Source organism: Panthera pardus, unplaced genomic scaffold, assembly GCF_024362965.1.
Source record: "Panthera pardus isolate Hobbes unplaced genomic scaffold, ASM2436296v1 HiC_scaffold_18, whole genome shotgun sequence".
Lineage (NCBI taxonomy): Eukaryota > Metazoa > Chordata > Mammalia > Carnivora > Felidae > Panthera > Panthera pardus.
In genome coordinates this window covers 12,855,943-12,873,278 of record NW_026526743.1, presented here as the reverse complement: position 1 = coordinate 12,873,278, position 17,336 = coordinate 12,855,943, and the positions used below count along the sequence as shown (strand labels likewise).

Here is a 17,336-nt window from a genome sequence, read left to right as displayed (position 1 = left end):
CTGGGTGGCTCAGTTGGTTGAGCATCCGACTCTTGATTTCAGCTCAGGTCATGATTTCATGGTTCATGAGATCGAGCCCCACGTCGGGCTCTGCGCTGACAGCATGGAACCTGCTTGGGATTCTCTCTCTCCCTCTCTTTCTGACCCCCCTCCATGGTCTCTCTCTCTCTCTCTCTCTCTCTCAAAATAAACTTAAAAAAAAATTTTTTTTTAAAGAGAGTCACGACAGGGAAATGGAAATACAAGGGTCTAGATCAGAATCTTTGCCACAGAAGCCATTATTGGGATAGCCAGCAAAAACTGGAGTATAAAAATTGAGTGGCAGTAATTTAATGATGCTAACACTTTTCATTTTTGAGGCTCTAGTTTGGTTATACAGGAGAAGGACAGGGTTCATAGGAAACACACATTGAACAACCTATCCAGGGGTGATGGGGGCATAACACCGGTAACTCCGTCTTGGACAGTTTAGGAAAGATCATTTCTTTGTACCGCACAATTGCAACTTTTCTGTAATTTTGAGATCTTCCACTGAAAAAAAATATTACAGCAGTGCTTTTAAAACTTGTTTGAGCACACTGGGAGTCAGAAATAGATCCGACATCAAGACTACTGTGGAACACATTTGCAACACTGAAATAAAAATGTCACAAAATGAAACATATCCTTGCTTCGAAAGATAATATCAAATATGGGTTGTTGTTGTTTTTTTTTATAAATTATTAACATAACACAGGAAAGTAATTCCAAGAGAAACCAGTGAGGAAACAAACCCCCAAAATATTTGTGGAGACTAAGTTGACTTCATGACCTACAATTTTTGTCCAGACTTTTTGCAAGGACATTATAATAAGGACATACACGTATATAGGTTGCTTCAGGCCCCGGGCACTGTTGTAAGTACTTTGTAGCTACTGCTTACTCCTCAGGACAGTCTTATTCCCAACGTAGTGAAACTAAGGCTGCCGAAAGGTTAAGTAACTTGCCCAAGCTCACGTTACTAGGAAAAGGTGGGGTCGGCTTAGAATTTTAGCCTGACTTCACAATACCCTGCAGAAGGGACGTCATCCCCCACTTGACAGACTGCGTAACTGAGTTTCAGAGCAACTAAATGGCCAGCCCAGAGCCGTGCTGATTTTGAAAAGCATAGACTAGTCCCCAGGAACAGTCTGGCAGAGTCAGGGAGACAGGATGTCCCTGTTAAATCCCAGCTCAGGAACCTCTATTTGTTCATCGAACCCAATTATGAGAAGTTTCACCAATACTCAGGAGGTCAGTCTAGAGCTTTGCCATCCAATACAGTAGCCACTAGCCATATGTGGCTATGTAATTCGAATTAATTAAAATTAAAACTTTGGGGGCGCCTGGGTGGCTCAGTCGGTTGGGCGGCCGACTTCGGCTCGGGTCATGATCTTGCGGTCCGTGAGTTCAAGCCCCGCGTTGGGCTCTGTGCTGACAGCTCGGAGCCTGGAGCCTATTTCAGATTCTGTGTCTCCCTCTCTCTGACCCTCCCCCGTTCATGCTCTGTCTCTCTCTGTCTCAAAAATAAATAAACGTTAAAAAAAAAAAAAATTTTTTTTAATAAAAAAAATAAAATTAAAACTTTGGTGTCTCACGCTCACTGCTTTTCTTTCTTTTTTTACAATTTTTTTTAAAAAAATGTTTATTTATTTTTGAGAGAGACAGAGCATGAACAGGAGAGGGGCAGGGAGGGAAACACAGAATTGGAAGCAGGCCCCAGGTACCGAGCTGTCAGCACAGAGCTCAAACTCATGAACGGTGAGATCAGGACCTGAGTCAAAGTTGGACACTTAACTGACTGAGCCACCCAGGCGCCCCGCTTTTCTTTTTAAAGATTTTATTTTATTTTTTAAAGTAATCTCTATACGGGGCGCCTGGGTGACTCAGTCGGTTGAGCGTCCGACTTCTGCTCAGGTCATGATCGCGCAGCTCGTGAGTTTGAGCCCCGCGTCGGGCTCTGTGCTGACAGCTCAGAGCCTGGAGTCCACTTCGGATTCTGTGTCTCCCTCTCTCTCTGCCCCAACCCACTCGCATTCTGTCTCTGTCTCTCTCAAAAATAAATACACACCAAAAAAAATTAAAATAAAGTAATCTCTATACCCAGGGCACCTAGGTGACTCAATCGGTTAAGCAACCCACTCTTGATTTGGGCTCAGGGCATACTCCCAGGGTCACGGGATGGAGCCCCGCGTTGAGCTCCCCGCTGGGCATGGAGCCTGCTTGGGATTCTCTCTCCCTCTGCCACTCTTCTCCACTCCTGCTCTCTCTCTCTCAAATAAAAACATGTTTGTTTGTTTTTTTAAGTAATCTCTACACTTAACGTGGGGCTCAAACTCACCACCCCGAGGTCAAGAGTTGCACACTCCACTGACTGAGCCAGCCAGGCGCCTCTCACTGCTTTTCAACATGCACTCACAGCCACTGGGCTGCACATCACAGACTCCAGGACATCTCTGTCACCACAGGAAGTTCTATTAGGGTGGAATCTAGAAATTACTTTTCTTGTCTTTTTTTTTTTTTTTTTTAGAGATTACTTTTCAAGGGCTCAACAATTATTCTTTCTAAAGGGGGGCAGGGGGATGGAGCATTCCAGATTAATTAAATGACAAATTTGATGAAATGACAAATGCAAGAGCACATTCTATCAGGCTGGGGGGTTAACAACCACATTCCATCGTGTTTGCACTGAGGTAACACTGTCAGATTTGTCACATAAACGAGTTAAGTCAGGGGACAATGCCCACTGGCTCACAAACCCCCAGTGGGTTTCAAACCATGGTCATGACACCTGATGGTACCTATGAACGCTCACTTTGTAGATTTCTTTTCTTTTTTTTTTTAATGTTTCTTTATTTTGGGGGGGGAGGGGCAGAGAGAGAAGGGGACAGAGGATCTGAAGCGGGCTCCACGCTGACAGCAGAGACCCGATTCGGGGCTCGGACCCATGACACCATGAGATCATGACCTGAGCCGAAGTCGGACGCTCGACCGACTGAGCCACTCAGGCACCCCCCCCCCCCGCCCCCACTCCTGGGAGATTTCTAATCCATTGCACTGAAACCCCGGATCTTGCTCTGGCATTTGGCATTCTGTGTCACACAAGGTACCTATTTCCTTGAAGAACTCCAAGTGGAGAAAACAGAAACAGAATTTCAGCAGCGACCGATAACTAATCGCTCTCTCCAGCCAGGGCTGTTTACAGACCTAATCATCATTCTCACGCTACCCCTAGGAAGCACGCGTGATCACGGCCGTTTTACAGATATGACAGGTGGCTCACAGAAGTGAAGTCACTGCCCAAATTCACACAGGCAATAAACAGAGAATATGAGCTTGGATCGGTCCCACCTCAAACTCTACATCCTGCTTCTTCCCATGAATAGATTTACCTAATCTAAAGCAAGCCCAGGAGAGACACGGATTCCGCCACAAAAGCAATTCTGACTCAGCCCACGGGAAGGCTGGGAAAGTTCAGTCAAGACCATTGGCACAGAACACACTTGGGGCCCCCTGGGGAGGGGGCTCAGGCGGTTAAGCATCCAACTTCGGCTCAGGTCATGACCTCGCAGTCTGTGAGTTCAAGCCCCACATCAGGCTCTGTGCTGACGGCTCAGAGCCTGGAGCCTGCTTCGGATTCTGTGTCTCCCTTTCTCTCTGCTCCTCCCCTGCTCTCTCTCTCTCTCTCAAAAATAAATACACATTTAAAAAAGAAAGGATTACAGCGTGCTAATGACTGAATTCATGCTAATGATAGGTCAGAGGTAGGGTGGAAACTAGGAAAGAGTAACAGGCATATGAGGGCAAATGGAAGGTTTAAAATAGAGTGAAGAGTGAGGGGAGGAAATGTCCAGCTGGTTAGGTTTCCCCCCAGTCTGGTGCTGCCATATTCTCTAACCGATGCTCACTGCCCACTGTCACGTGGGTTGAAATCACAGGTCTTTTCCACTGGAGTCCAGTGTGCTAATAATGAGAATTTTGATATCTGTGCCATCCATACGGTGGGGCTTGAACTCACAATCCACGAGATCATGACCTGAGCTGAAGTCGGATGCTTAACTGACTGAGCCACCCAGGCACCCCTAATTATTATTTTATTTTATTTTATTTGAAAGAGAGAGTGCACGTGAGAGTCGGGGACAGGGGCAGAGGGAGAGAGAGAAAGAATCTCAAACACATTCCAGGTTCAGTGTGGAACCTGAAGCGGGACTTGACCTCACGACCCTATGATCATGACCTGAGCCAAAATCAAGAGTCAGACACTCAACTGCCTGAACCATCCAGGCGCCCTGAGGAACTGAATTTTAAATTGTATTTAACTTTAATGAATTTAGACTTAAAAGCATACACTGCCCGTGGCTAGTGGCCACCATACTGAATGGTGCTGTGCTAAACAGGGAGCTGTAGAAGGTTAGGGCAGGGCCTCCCCATTTGTGTCCCGCAATGTCGAACATATCTGGGGGGCACCCTCTGGGGTCAGATTCCCTGGGTCCAAATCCCAGCTCAGGAAAACCTTCAGGAAGTGACTTAATCTTGTTTGCACCTCAGTGTTTGCATCTATAAAATGCAGCATCATTAAGTGGGCCTGAAAAAAATGTTAGAAGTTACTGAATCTAGGGGCGCCTGGGTGGCTCAGTCGGTTGAGCGTCCGACGTCAGCTCAGGTCATGATCTCACGGTTCGTGAGTTCGAGCCCCGCGTCAGGCTCTGGGCTGATGGCTCAGAGCCTGGAGCCTGCTTCCGATTCTGTGTCTCCCTCTCTCTCTGCCCCTCCCCCATTCATGCTCTGTCTCTCTCTGTCTCAAAAATAAATAAACATTAAAATAAAAATTAAAAAAAAAAAAAAGAAGTTACTGAATCTAAGTGAAGCGCAAAGGAATGTGCATTGCATGATCTTTCCAACTGGTCTGGGTGAGATTTTTTTTTTATAATAAAAGTTGAAAAACCAATGCTAGCTCTATTCTACAAGACCATGCAGGGCATTCAGTGGTGCCTATAAAATGCTTACCTCAGTGCCCGGCACATAGAAACAATGGATGCCTTAAGGAGCAAGCATTTACCTGGCAAACATCTACTTTCTGTAATGTTCCAGAGACATAAAGATAAAATAAATAATAGGGGTGCCTGGGTGGCTCAGTTGGTTAAGCGTCTGACTTCGGCTCAGGTCGTGATCTCGTAGTTTGTGGGCTCGAGCCCCGCGTCAGGCTCTGTGCTGACAGCTCAGAGCCTGGAGCCTGCTTCGGATTCTGTGTCTCCCTCTCTCTCTGCCCCTCCCCTGCTCGTGCTGTCTCTCTCTGTCTCTCAAAAGTAAATAAACGTTAAAAAAAAATTTGTTTAAAGAAATAATAACACGGATCCAGCACCTTCTAGATGCCAGGTACTGTCCTAGCCGTTTATATATATGAACTTATTTTAATCCTCACAACTCTCTGAGGCAGGTACATTATTATTATTTGCTTTAGTGGGGTACTATGGTTCCCTCTTAATTTTTTTAAGTGTTTGACATAATTTCAGACTTACAGGAAAAACTATAACAATGCAACAAAGAATTTCCACCTACCCTTCAACCACATTACCCTGAGTTAGCATTTTACCACATTTATGTTATCACTTTCACTATCTCTGTATAAATATTTTTTTTCCTGAACAGCCTAACAGTAAGTGGTAGACATGTTGCCCCTTGACCTCTAAATACAGGTTGATGTGGATTTCCTAAAAACAAGGACATTCCTCCTACATAAGCATAGTGTATCTATCTAGTTTTTTTTTTTTTTTAACGTTTATTTATTTTTGAGACAGAGAGAGAAAGAGCACGAATGGGGGAGGGTCAGAGAGAGGGAGACACAGAATCCGAAACAGGCTCCAGGCTCCGAGCTGTCAGCACAGAGCCCGACGCGGGGCTCGAACTCACGGACCGCGAGATCATGACCTGAGCCGAAGTCGGCCGCTTAACCGACTGAGCCACCCTGGCGCCCCGCATAGTGTATCTATCTAAATCAGGCAATTAACACGGAACATAAATGATCTAATTTGTGGACTTCCTTGAGATTCTTTTCAATTGCTTAAATAATGTCTCTTGTAGCAAAAGAAAATCCTGACTCATACACGCACTCTGTTGTCAGGCCTCTTTATCCCCCTTGCATGTACAACAGGGCCTCTGTCATTCTTTGTTTCCTGCCAGGGATATTTTTGAGGAGCAGAGGTCAGCCACTTTGTCAAATGTTCCTCCGTTTGGGCTCGTCTGATGCCTCCCCACGGTTAGATTCAGGCTGGGCACGTTTTGCCCAATAGCACAAAAGTGAGGCCTGTCCTTTCTCGGGTATCGTATCAGGAGGTCCAAGCTGTGTGTCCGTCCCATTATTAGTGATGTTAACTCTGATCATTTGGTTAAAGTGGTGCTTCCGGGGTTTCTTTCCTTTTCTTTTCTTTTCTTTTTTTAATTTTTAGACAGAGAGAGCACTTGAGCTGAGGAGAGGGGCAGAGGGAGAGAGGGAGAGAGAGAGAGAGAAAGGGGGGGGGCGGTACTGCAGGAGGGAAAAGAAGCCAGCGCTCAGTCTGAACTCAACTGAAACAAAGAGAAGGTGGGTTTTTAAGAGCTGGAGTTAAGGGGAGATCTTAGATCACCTGCGTTTGCTAACTGGCTTTCCCCAAAGGAAAAGGAAATGTGCTTGTGTCTCTGTGACAGGAGGTAGTTTTACAACTGGGAAAAAGGTGCCCACAGAAGTTAGGCTCTCACCCCCTTAGGGAAACTGGGAGATAGGGGGGCAATCTCCTTAGATGTTTACATTCCAAAGAGATGGTTCCCAGGTCCCCTGAGACCGACATTTCCTGGATTGTAAAACTGGCAAGCGGCTTTTAAAGATATTTACATATCTCTCAAAGGGACGGAGCAAGAATTTATAATAACAAGTTTTCTAAAGTCAATGCTCTAAGAAAAGCGAGGTCTGGGACCCCTGTGGTTAGGCCATCTGGATTCAGGAAGAGCCTGGGTGAGAGGGAGGTCAGCGGTTTAAAAACAGAGAGAAGTAGGGGTGCCTGGGTGGCTCAGTTGGTCGAGCATCCAACTTCGGCTCAGGTCATGATCTCACAGTCCGTGAGTTCGAGCCCAGTGTCAGGCTCTGTGCTGACAGCTCGGAGCCTGGAGGCTGCTTCGGATTCTGTGTCTTCCTCTCTCTGACCCTCCCCCATTCATGCTCTGTCTCTCTCTGTCTCAAAAATAATAAACATTAAAAAAAAAAACTTTTCAATAAAATAAAAACAGAGAGAAGACTATCTAAAGTTTAGTCAAGCTGAGGGAAAAGTCACAGCTATCTTGGTCACGCTCAGTAAGGCCAAACCACACCTCTTGGGTTCAAATCTGGATTCCAGTGACTTTTAGCTGGGTGACCTGGGGCAAGTGTCTCAACCTCTCTGGGTCTCGTCTGTTCATCTTGTAAAATGCAGATGATTAATACTTACCTCACAGAATGGTTGTACAAATTAAGTGTGTTAATGCAAGTACAGCACTGAACACAGTACCGGATACATGGATGGTCTGCTGTGGTGTTAAATCACTTTACCAATTGTGAGCTTTGGTCTCCCCAGCCATCCCTTCTGAGAATCTAAATGGAAAATAAGACTGTGGACGCAAATGTCCTTGGTACAGGCCTGGCACGTGGTAAGACTTTTTAAAAAATTGGGGTGCCTGGGTGGCTCCGTCGGTTAAGCGTCCGACTTCGGCTCAGGTCGGGTCATGATCTCACGGTTTATGGGTTCGAGCCCCGCATCGGGCTCTGTGCGGTCAGCTCGGAGCCTGGAGCCTGCTTCGGATTCTGGGTCTCCCTCTCTCCCTGTCCCTCCCCCGCTCATGCTCTGTCTCTCAAAAATAAATAAAACAATAGTTAAAAATCTTTTAAAAAAGCAAATGATTAACATTCCATAACTAGTTATTATTGCTGTTGCTCGTGCTCTTATTAATTTTCTATTTTGTCCCTGTAATCATTATTTACTATCGTTTTGTCATACTACTACTCCCCATTAATAGTGATGTCGGAAATATCACTGTTACTATCTCGCTCCTGCCCACATCTGGTCCCCCTTCCATCAAGCAGTTGCAAAGCCTGCCGGGGCCTCAGGCTGAAGCCAGGCTTTTTCTCCCTGGGGCCCCTACACCTTCACCTGATTGGAGGAGACGGAGGTGGAGCTTAGACGAACACAGACTGACAGCGGCACCCGTGAGACCTCTGGACAGGTGCGAGGCGGTGGCTAAGCCCACCACACAATCCTTGGGAAACCAAACAGATGACAAGGTGGGTGGGGCCTGGCAATGGGGGACAACCCATTAAGCAGAGTTCCCCTCTGAGCCCAAACCTTGCTAAAAGCCCCAGGCACCCTCGCCACTGCCTAACGCTTTCACCTGGCATCCCCTTCACCAGTGGTGGGATTGCCCACAAGCTGGCTAAACCCCAGGAGAGCACAGGAGTTCCAACCCCAACCTCCCCCCTGGGCTGTGGCTCCAGGTCTCAGCTTCTCTGCGAACGGTCTTGACACTCCCGCCCTAGCTCAGCTAAGAGGCGACACTAAGAGGTCAGTGTAAGAAATGAGTCCTTCGAAACGCTTATACAAAGGAATTACACTTTTATTGAGACCTTCATGTGCCAGAAACTGACCACATGGAGGCCTGAGGTGCGGTCCCTGCCCTTGAGGAGCTCACAGTCTAATAAGGAAGTCAGATGCTGAACCGATTCCCACAGAGAGGGGACGGGGAGCAGGGACACCAGCCAGCAGAGGAGGGAACCATTATCCTGCTCCGCAACCCCCCCCCCAAATTCCGGACTGGCTATAAGAAGGTGAATAGAAAGCTTATCAGTGTTTCTCCCATCTTCCCTGTGACAGCCCTGACTTTTCTCTGCCCAGAGACACCATGAGGAGACCAGGGAGAGACAAAGAAGAGGGAGATACACCTGTTGCCTTCCAGAAGCTACAACACCCTGGCAGGATATATATACAACGGTAAATTTATTTCCCAAAGCCGCAAACCAGTGCAGCAGAAGCTGGGGATAGTGGGGGGCGGAGATTGGAAGAAGAGGGGCTGGGCCAGCCCAGTCCAGTGAGGAGAAAGGGAAGTCATGGGAAGAGAGGGTACCCAGGGCTGGGGAATAAGGCAAGACGGAAGTTTCTAGATGGCAAAATTCATGGTAGGGTGCCAGCAGCCAAGGCCAACACTAGAGCTGCCAACCCAGCCGAGGAAGTTGAAGAGCCTTTATTATGGGCCCCCCCTCCTGTAGGGTGCTGTCCCATATTCCTGCGGTCCTGGTGGCCAGCGGCACCTCCAGCCAAGCCAGATTCCTCTTTCTGAGAGGTCTCAGGATGTACTTCCCGTGGGGAAGTCTGGCTGGCCGTGGTGGGTTTAGTGGCAGAGACAAGAGTGGTTGGGGCTGGAGTAGAGGTTGTGACAGAGGTGGTTGGGGCCTGAGTGGTGGGCTTAGGAGGGGGCAGCAGGACAAGGGGTGGGATCCGAGGGGAGAAAAAGGTCTTGTTGTGGAGGTCCGAGTTACAGCGGGACCCCTGGCAGCAGGAGCCACTGAGTGTGAACCCTGGGCCTGTCACCGCATCCCGCGTGCAGAACTCGTCCTGGACACAACCCCGCACAGGCAAGGATACAGTCACATTTGCTGCAGGAGGGAGACACAGGGAGGTCGGTGGTTGGAGGGTTGCAGAGCCAGAAGGAAACTTAAAGGCAAGACCAGGGCAAGAACCCCCAAAACAGGGGATGGGGGGCTCTACATCCATTAATCCAAAAAGCGCCCCTTTGAGAAACACTGTCCCACTGTCTTTGGCACTTGGTGGACCACGTTTCCCATTTTGGAGAGGAAAGGTGTGTAGGACGAACTACAAGTCCCACAATGCCTTGGAAGAAAGTCTGGAAAGTTTGGACAGAGATACACCTCTCATGAGACCAAACAGTGAAACAAACATCCCTCTCATAGTATTTCCCATCTCCCTCTCTCCTGCACCTGCCAAAATTTAGTGTTAAGAATCAGAACTACATCTCCCATAATACACCTGGCAGAAGAGGCGTTTGAAGGACGTCTCCCAGGGTTCCCTGAGACAGAGGCCAGGAGGTGGTCTCTCTCCTAGGTGGCTGGGTGGGGACCCTGACCCCTTGAGTTTTGAGGAGTCACAACTAGACTCCCTGGATTCTAGAAGCTTGGAGGCTTCCATTTCCCAAAGCACGTCGTCCCACTCTGCACCAGGCAGAACTCTATGGAAATGTATTTCCCAAAAACACCTCTAGGACAAAAGCAACCGTAGCCCCACGCTACGTTGGGGGTAGGCCTGCATTTCTCACGACGCTCTAGGGTGAGACGAGAACTTTGGCCTACAATTTTCCAGAATGCGCTGGAGATGGGTCCCTCTGGGTAAAGGGACTACCCACCGCCCATGAGGCCAGAGAGGCCACTACAACTCCTGTAGGCCCCCTCCTCCCGGCTCGCTCACCTGCCGTCAGGGTGACGTTACCGTCGAAACAGCCCTTGTAGACGCGCTCACTGGCGTTGTAGCAGCTCACGACAGGTGGAGCCGTGCCCCGGCACGCCTCGTGGCTCAGCCCCACGCAGCTGTAACACTCGGCACCGTTGGACGGGTACGCACTCTCATTGCCTGCGAGGGGAGCGCGACGGAAGGAAGGGATCGAGAAGGTTCAGGCAGCACGGCTTCGCCCAAAGTCCCTCCAGCCTAGTACACCGAGCTCAGCCTCTAGCCGGGCCCCAGCGCCGGGCCCCGCGCTTAGCGTCCCCGCTACGTTGCCTACAGCGACGAGGCCCCGCCCGCCGCCGCGTGGCCCCGCCCCCCGCCCGTGCGGAGTTCTCCCGCCTCCAGCTGGGGATCACCCCAGTGGCTCAGCCGCGGTGTGGCTCCGCCCTCGGGCCTAGGGCCCGCCTCCACCGACCTGCGGGGTTGAGCGCTCGCGACGTGAGGTTGAGTTTGGCGTTGCAGCGGTCCTTGGCGCATTGCTGCAGCTGCATAAAGGCCAGAAGCCCGTGAAGATCCAGTCCGCGGTCATTCTTGCCCGGGAGTCCGGACCCGCAGCCCCGCACTGCCACCGAGAACTGCCCGTGGACTGCGGAGAGGAAGGGGCGGGGTGAGCGGAGGCGGGGGGCGGGGCCTCGAGTGGACTCCTCCTCCTCCCCCCTCCCCCCGCCACGGCCAGACGGTAGCCAGGCCAGAGTCGAAGGGCAGGGGCCTCAGAAAGCCGATCGCCGGGGGAAGGACGACAGACGGAGGGGCAGAACCTCAAAGAGCTGAGTCCGAGGGAACAGACAGGCTGACAGACTCTGGACAAAATCGAGGAGGAGGGCCAAGAGTGGAGCTAGGACGGGGCTCGGCGGCAGAGGGGCGGAACGGCAGAAAGCATCCTATGAAGGAACTGGGAGACTGACAGAAAGGGCACCGGGTCAGACCGAGGTGGGGTCTCCGGAAACTGTAGCCTCAGAGAAGGGCGGGCTTTCCCCGGGGGTGGGCCAGCGGGGCGGAGCCTCAGTCTAGGGAACCTAGGAGGAGAGCCCTAGAAAGGTCTGCATCACCGCGGACCTACCTGGATAGAGGATTCTGGCAGGGACAGAGTGGGTAGGGAGGTCTCAGGGGTGGAGCAGAAATGGATAGGGTGTGCCCTCGAAGGGGACCAAGTCCCCGATCCCGGATCTCCCAGTTCACCCCAGCCAGTTACTCGGCAGCCCCTCACCCATCTAAGCCCTAACGGTAGTGGTGTTAAAGGGCCCCAGCCAGGATGAAAGGGAGTCCTGGAGGGCGTTGAATGGGTGCGGACAAATTCAAAAGAAGGGGCGGGGCAAAAGGAGGCGGGGCCTGGCTGGAGGAGCTTCGAAGGGGTACGAATGGACCCGAGGGCCCCACTCACTGGTCTCCACCGCCCCCACGGCCTCGGTGCAGACGTCCACGCCCGGCGCGCACTTCACGGTCTTGGTCTTCTGCGGAGAGCATCCGTCATCTGCTTTCTGCACGCAGCTGTAGCACTCCAGGGCCCGCGCTCCTGGGGGCGCAGGGCCGAGCAGAACTAAGCGATTCCTACTGAAGCCTCGTCCCCGAAAGGAGAAATAGTCTTTCCCACGCCCTCTGTCCCCGGGACGTGACAATGCTGTTGCCCACCATTTTCCGGGACAGGAGTAAAAATCTCGCCACAAATCTGGTGCCGCTCTCCTTCCAGCCGCCTATGCCTACAGTGGGAGCATCCTCCCCACAGCCCCTTCTGCCCAAGATGGGGGGATCCTTGCTATGGATGGGAGGGACATCTTCCCTCCCCCCACCCCCCCACCCCCCGCCGCCCCGTTCTCCGCTCAGGATGGGAGAACTTTTCCCGCAGTCCAGTTAGCTCAGTGAGGGATCCTTTCCCACTGCTCCTTCGGACCGGGGCGGGGGACCCTTTCCACAGTCCCCTCTGGCCAGATTGGGGGACCTCTCTCACAGCCCCCTCGACCCGGACAGACGATCTTTCCCACAGGCTCCCTCTGCTCAGAATGGGAGATCGTCCCCACAGATCTCCCTGTAGGAGAGACCTCCTTCCTAGAGCCCCTACTCGACCTCCTCCATCCCCTCCCGCAGCAGACCCACCTTCTCCAAGCAGCAGCGACAACAGCAGCAGCCAGCCCGTGGTCCAGATCACTGCCTGGGCGCCTGCTTTCCTGGCAGGGTCCATGGCTAGGTCCTGCTCCCTCGGCGTCCCCCCTGGGTGTGCCGCCTCCCAACCTGGGCCCTCTTACCTGAGCCCGGGATGAGTAACCTCCCCCCAGGCAACCCTGGCCTTGCCCAACCGGGCTAAATCAGCGTCCGCTGTGGGGCGGAGCACCCGCCCCTGGGTGCGTCACCCAGCAGCTGCCAAGGAGGGAAAGGGTGGGAGTCAAGGTTCCCCGGCAGCTCCCCGGAGAAAGTCTGTGTGTTTGGGGGGTAGAGGGGAAAGTACGGAGGCTCAGAATGGGGAAAGGGTCTACTCGACACGGGGCCCTTGCTATATTTAATGAGTACTTACCATATGCCAGCTTTGATCGGGACTACTGTTGGAGGTTAAGACAGAACCGGTGCCTGCCCTCACAGAGCTCACTGTCTGATGGGGGGGGGGGGGAGGGGACAGATATTAAGTAATCACACAAATTGTTGTATACAACTGGAACAATGAAGGAAGAAGTGTAGGTAGCTCCAAGGAGGTATGGAGTCTGGAAGTGGGGGCTGGTTGGTCAGTGAAGCTTCCCTGAGGATGTCATTCAAGTTGTGCTCTCGAAGACCCCGGGGGGCAGAGCAGATTACAAAGCAGAGGGGGGCAGTGCAAAGATCTAGGGGTAGGAGTAGCCTGGACCATTGTGTGCCTGGAGCTCAGGAAACAAAGAGGAGGAAGGTGGAAATGGAGGCCGAAGAGCCAGGCAGGGGCTAGACGGATCAGGACATTACAGGCCCAGTGAAGAGATTTGAATTAATTCTGAGAAAGGTGGATGAGCTTTGAGAGGGTCTAAATCAGCAGCAGGGAAGGACACAATCAGACTTGCTTTTTAATATGATCAAAATCTGGGAATTAATGCGAATATCCACAAAAAAGAGAGCAGAAAAAGAATGAGTGGTTCACTCACCCCATGGAATATTACACAGCAGTGAGAACAAGCCAACTCTTGGCATCTGCAGCCGCGTGGATGAATCTCAAAAACTTCATGTGGAGCTCAAGAAACCTTATGCAGGGGCACCTGGCTGGCTCAGTGGGTGCAGCATGCAACTCTTGATCTTGGGGTTGTGAGTTCCAGCCCCATGTTGGGTGTAGAGGATACTAAAAAAAAAAAAAAAAAAAAAAAACTTAAAAAGAAGAAGAAGAAGAAGAAGAAGAAGAAGAAGAAGAAGAAGAAGACTTACCCAAATAAAACATACAGTGAACTCCATTTACATGAGGTTCTAGAACAGGGGTTACCTTGTCCCAAAGGGGCAATAGTGATGAGCCCCCACTGTCTTCACACAGGCAATAGTTACATGTGTGTACAAATATGTGAAGAATTATCCAGCTATAGAGGTGCCTTGGTGGCTCAGTCCGTTAAGCATCCTACTATTGATTTTGGCTGAGGTCATGATCTCACAGTTCGTGAGTTCGAGCCCCGTGGCGGGGCTGACAATGCAGATAGGGATTCTCTCTCTCTCTCTCTCTCTCTCTCTCTCTCTCTCTCTGCCCCTCCCCTGATCGTGCTCTCTTTCTCTCAAAATAAATAAATAAACTTAAAAAAAAAAAAAAGAATTACCCAGCTGTATACTTAGATATTTCACTAAGTGTACATTATTAAAAAAGGAAGTAGGGGGTGGGGAGAAAGAAGAAATGTCACTCTGGCCTCCGTGTAAAGCAGGACAAGATTCTGGAAGGAGAGAGAAATGCAGGAGACCAGCGAGGATGCTGGACAGTCTTCCAGGTAAGGAAGAAAAGCATCCCCGGACAGCAGGGAGCTGGCCAGGCACCCACAGCGAGGCCATGGTGTTCTGTTACACCCTAACACAGACGGGGCCACACTGTGACCTGGGGGAGCGAGACACTCAAGACCGCTGCATTACCGTGTCTGAATTCAGAAACAAACAAGAACATTGTGCAAACCGCAAAATGACTCAGCGTCCCCATATCCAGGCCAATATAAGTGACTGCTATGTTATGGTGTATTATTCTGTTATGTTATAGTATTTATATAATGTATTATTTATATTATATACTATATTACATCATTATATAAGTTACATCTCTCACCTTCCTTTGTTTCTCCCGGCTCATAGATGATTTATCTCTGCCGGGAAAACGAGCGGCTGTGTTCATAAAAATATTACCTGTTCCCCAGACCCTGTTCAGCACCCCCATTCCCAATAATGACTAGCGCCTCAGTCATATAGGTGGGGTCACTTGGGATCATGCTGAGGCTCACAGAGAGAAAGTGAATGACTACTTCTGAAGTCATCCAGCATGGGCCCCTGCCTCTCAGCCTTGAAATCCCAGCCCCACTTATGGTTTGCTGTGTGACCCTGAGAAAGTGTCTTCACCTCTCTGAGGCTCTGAGATATCTGTTTTATAATGAAGGAAGGAGTGTCTTTCATGGTGGAATGAGGCAGTGGGCAAAGTATCAACTCTGGCATCAGGCAACCTGAAAACTGAATTCTGCCTGCCCCATCCTCTTGCTGTGTAACCTTGAGCAACTGGGACTCCCTCTCTGAACTTCAGCTGCTTCCTTTGCCAAAAGGCTCTGAAAACCCCTATCTCCTGAGACATAGAATGAGGCAGGGTAATAATACTGTAACTATTGTGCGTTCAGGAGCAGGAGGCCCTGTAGGCCCCAGCCGCGTGGGAGAGTTTCAGGGAGGAACCCCAGCTGGCCAGACCAGAAGAACTAGCATCTTGGGAGGGAGTGGTACCCAAGGGTGGGGAGCTTCCTCTTGCTCAGGCCTGCCTGGATCCCGGGCGCTGACCCCCACCTGGCCCAAGACCAGAGAGCAGAGGGAGGTGTGAATGTGGGGCCTCCACTTACTCTTCCCTGCTCCTGTTCACGGAGGTCACTGCAAAGTGATTTAGAATCTGGTTCCCCAGAGAGGTGGACGCAGGGGTCAACATGGAGGCAGCTCTCCGGCCGTGGAGGTCATGCCTGGGCCTCAGACAACCCTGGGGCCCAATTTACTATGTTTTCCTGTCCCCTGGGCCAAGGCAGGCTCTGAGGCCAGTGGTATTCCCAGCCTGTCTCAGACCCACTGCCTCTGGGACACACAATTTGGGAAGGGGTGGGGTCAAGGGGCAGGGCTGGCTACCTAATTTGTGAGGCTTGGTGCAAAATGTAAATAGGGGGACCGGGTTCAAAAGGCAGGAAAGAGGGGCGCCTGGGTGGCGCAGTCGGTTAAGCGTCCGACTTCAGCCAGGTCACGATCTCGCGGTCCGTGAGTTCGAGCCCCGCGTCAGGCTCTGGGCTGATGGCTCGGAGCCTGGAGCCTGTTTCCGATTCTGTGTCTCCCTCTCTCTCTGCCCCTCCCCCGTTCATGCTCTGTCTCTCTCTGTCCCAAAAATAAATAAAAAATGTTGGAAAAAAAAAAAATTTTAAAAAAAAAACAAAACAAAAAAAAAACAAAAGGCAGGAAAGAGTGCCATTAAAGGTACTAAAACAGAATTGCATTTTTCCTTTCTTCTGCCATCTTTCTCCACCCCTCCTGCTGTTCAATGTCATGTTCCCAAAGACAAACCTCTTGGGCGCTTGAGAGCCCAGACCTTCACAGGTACCTACAGACCCTGTCCCGCAACCAGAGATCGGATTGCTGGGCTCCCCTTCTAGTGCGCAGCTGCCCGCTGCCATGCCCCACCCGGAGATGCCATGAGGCACAAGCGCATGGCCCTGATTGTCCCAGGTGCACCCAGGCCCTCCGGAAGCTGGAGGGTGGCAATGATCACAGAGCAGGGGCAGGGAGGGTAGGGCAGACAGAACCTGTCCCAGGGAGGCGGGAGGTGGCAGGAGGTGGAACCTTGTGTGAGCCAAGGTTCCAATCCCTCCAACTCAATGCATGATATCCCTTCCTACCTCACCTACAAAACACAAATTCAAAACGAAAATTAAGGGGGCGCCTGGGTGGCTCAGTTGGTTGACTGTCTGACTCTTGATTTCAGTTTAGGTCATGACCCCAGAGTTGTAAGATCGAGTTCCGCATCGGGCTCTATGTTCATCGCTCGGTGTAGAGCCTGCTTTGGATCCTCTCTCTCCCTGTCCCTCTCCCCCACTCATGTGCTCTCTCTCTCTCCAAAATAAACACACACACACACACACACACACACACACACAGAGAAAATGAACAATTCCTGCTCTTGTGAGCATCCAGTTTGTAGAGGGGCTGGGAATGGATTGATCCAAGAATCCAGATGTCTCGCACCTGGAGGTGAAGGCCAAGGGACACCGGGGATCCCTGAGGGCCTGAGGATTGGGGTGTTTGCATTCCCAGGACTCAGGAGCACCACATCTGGATCCTCAAAAAATCCTGCAACGGGACACCTAGGTCCTGGGGAAATGGGGACCAGAGGGACTGAGTACCTACTTCCAGAGAGGTCTTCCCAGTGGGTGAAGACCTGTCTCTACACTCTGGTGAGTGGTCCACGCCAAAGTGAGTGATCCCAGGGGACTGTGGATCAAGGAGGGCTTCCTGAAGGAGGAGCACCTTGAGGAAGATCTAAAGAAAGAAGAGCCCTTTGTCTGCCTGTTCTCCACTGTCCCTCAGTTCTCAGCAGCTCTTTCTCGTCAGTTTATTCAGCTAGCAGACATTCCTTCAACACCTTGTTTGCACTTAGACCTT

At 51.0% G+C, this 17,336-nt stretch overlaps 1 protein-coding gene across 1 annotated transcript; it reads right to left on the bottom strand.

Annotated features, from left to right (window-relative positions):
- Window positions 1-8,613: 8,613 nt before the first annotated feature.
- Window positions 8,614-12,782, bottom strand: LYPD3 (LY6/PLAUR domain containing 3). Its single transcript, XM_019434512.2, has 5 exons — window positions 12,624-12,782; window positions 11,914-12,045; window positions 10,948-11,118; window positions 10,497-10,658; window positions 8,614-9,670 (listed from the first exon to the last, which is right to left on the bottom strand). Exons 1-5 carry the CDS (start codon window positions 12,706-12,708, stop codon window positions 9,189-9,191), a joined length of 1,032 nt encoding a protein of 343 aa, XP_019290057.1. The 5' UTR covers window positions 12,709-12,782; the 3' UTR covers window positions 8,614-9,188.
- Between the last annotated feature and the right edge of the window lie 4,554 nt (window positions 12,783-17,336).

What these genes read in the sequence shown, in the direction of transcription:
- LYPD3 (XM_019434512.2), bottom strand. Translation starts at nt 12,708, where the DNA reads ATGGACCCTGCCAGGAAAGCAGGCGCCCAGGCAGTGATCTGGACCACG. An exon ending in CGTGGGGGCGGTGGAGACCA is followed by an intron (nt 11,119 to 11,913) that starts GTGAGTGGGGCC and finishes TCCTCTCCGCAG; the next exon opens with TCCACGGGCAGTTCTCGGTG. An exon ending in GCGAGCGCTCAACCCCGCAG is followed by an intron (nt 10,659 to 10,947) that starts GTCGGTGGAGGC and finishes CTCCCCTCGCAG; the next exon opens with GCAATGAGAGTGCGTACCCG.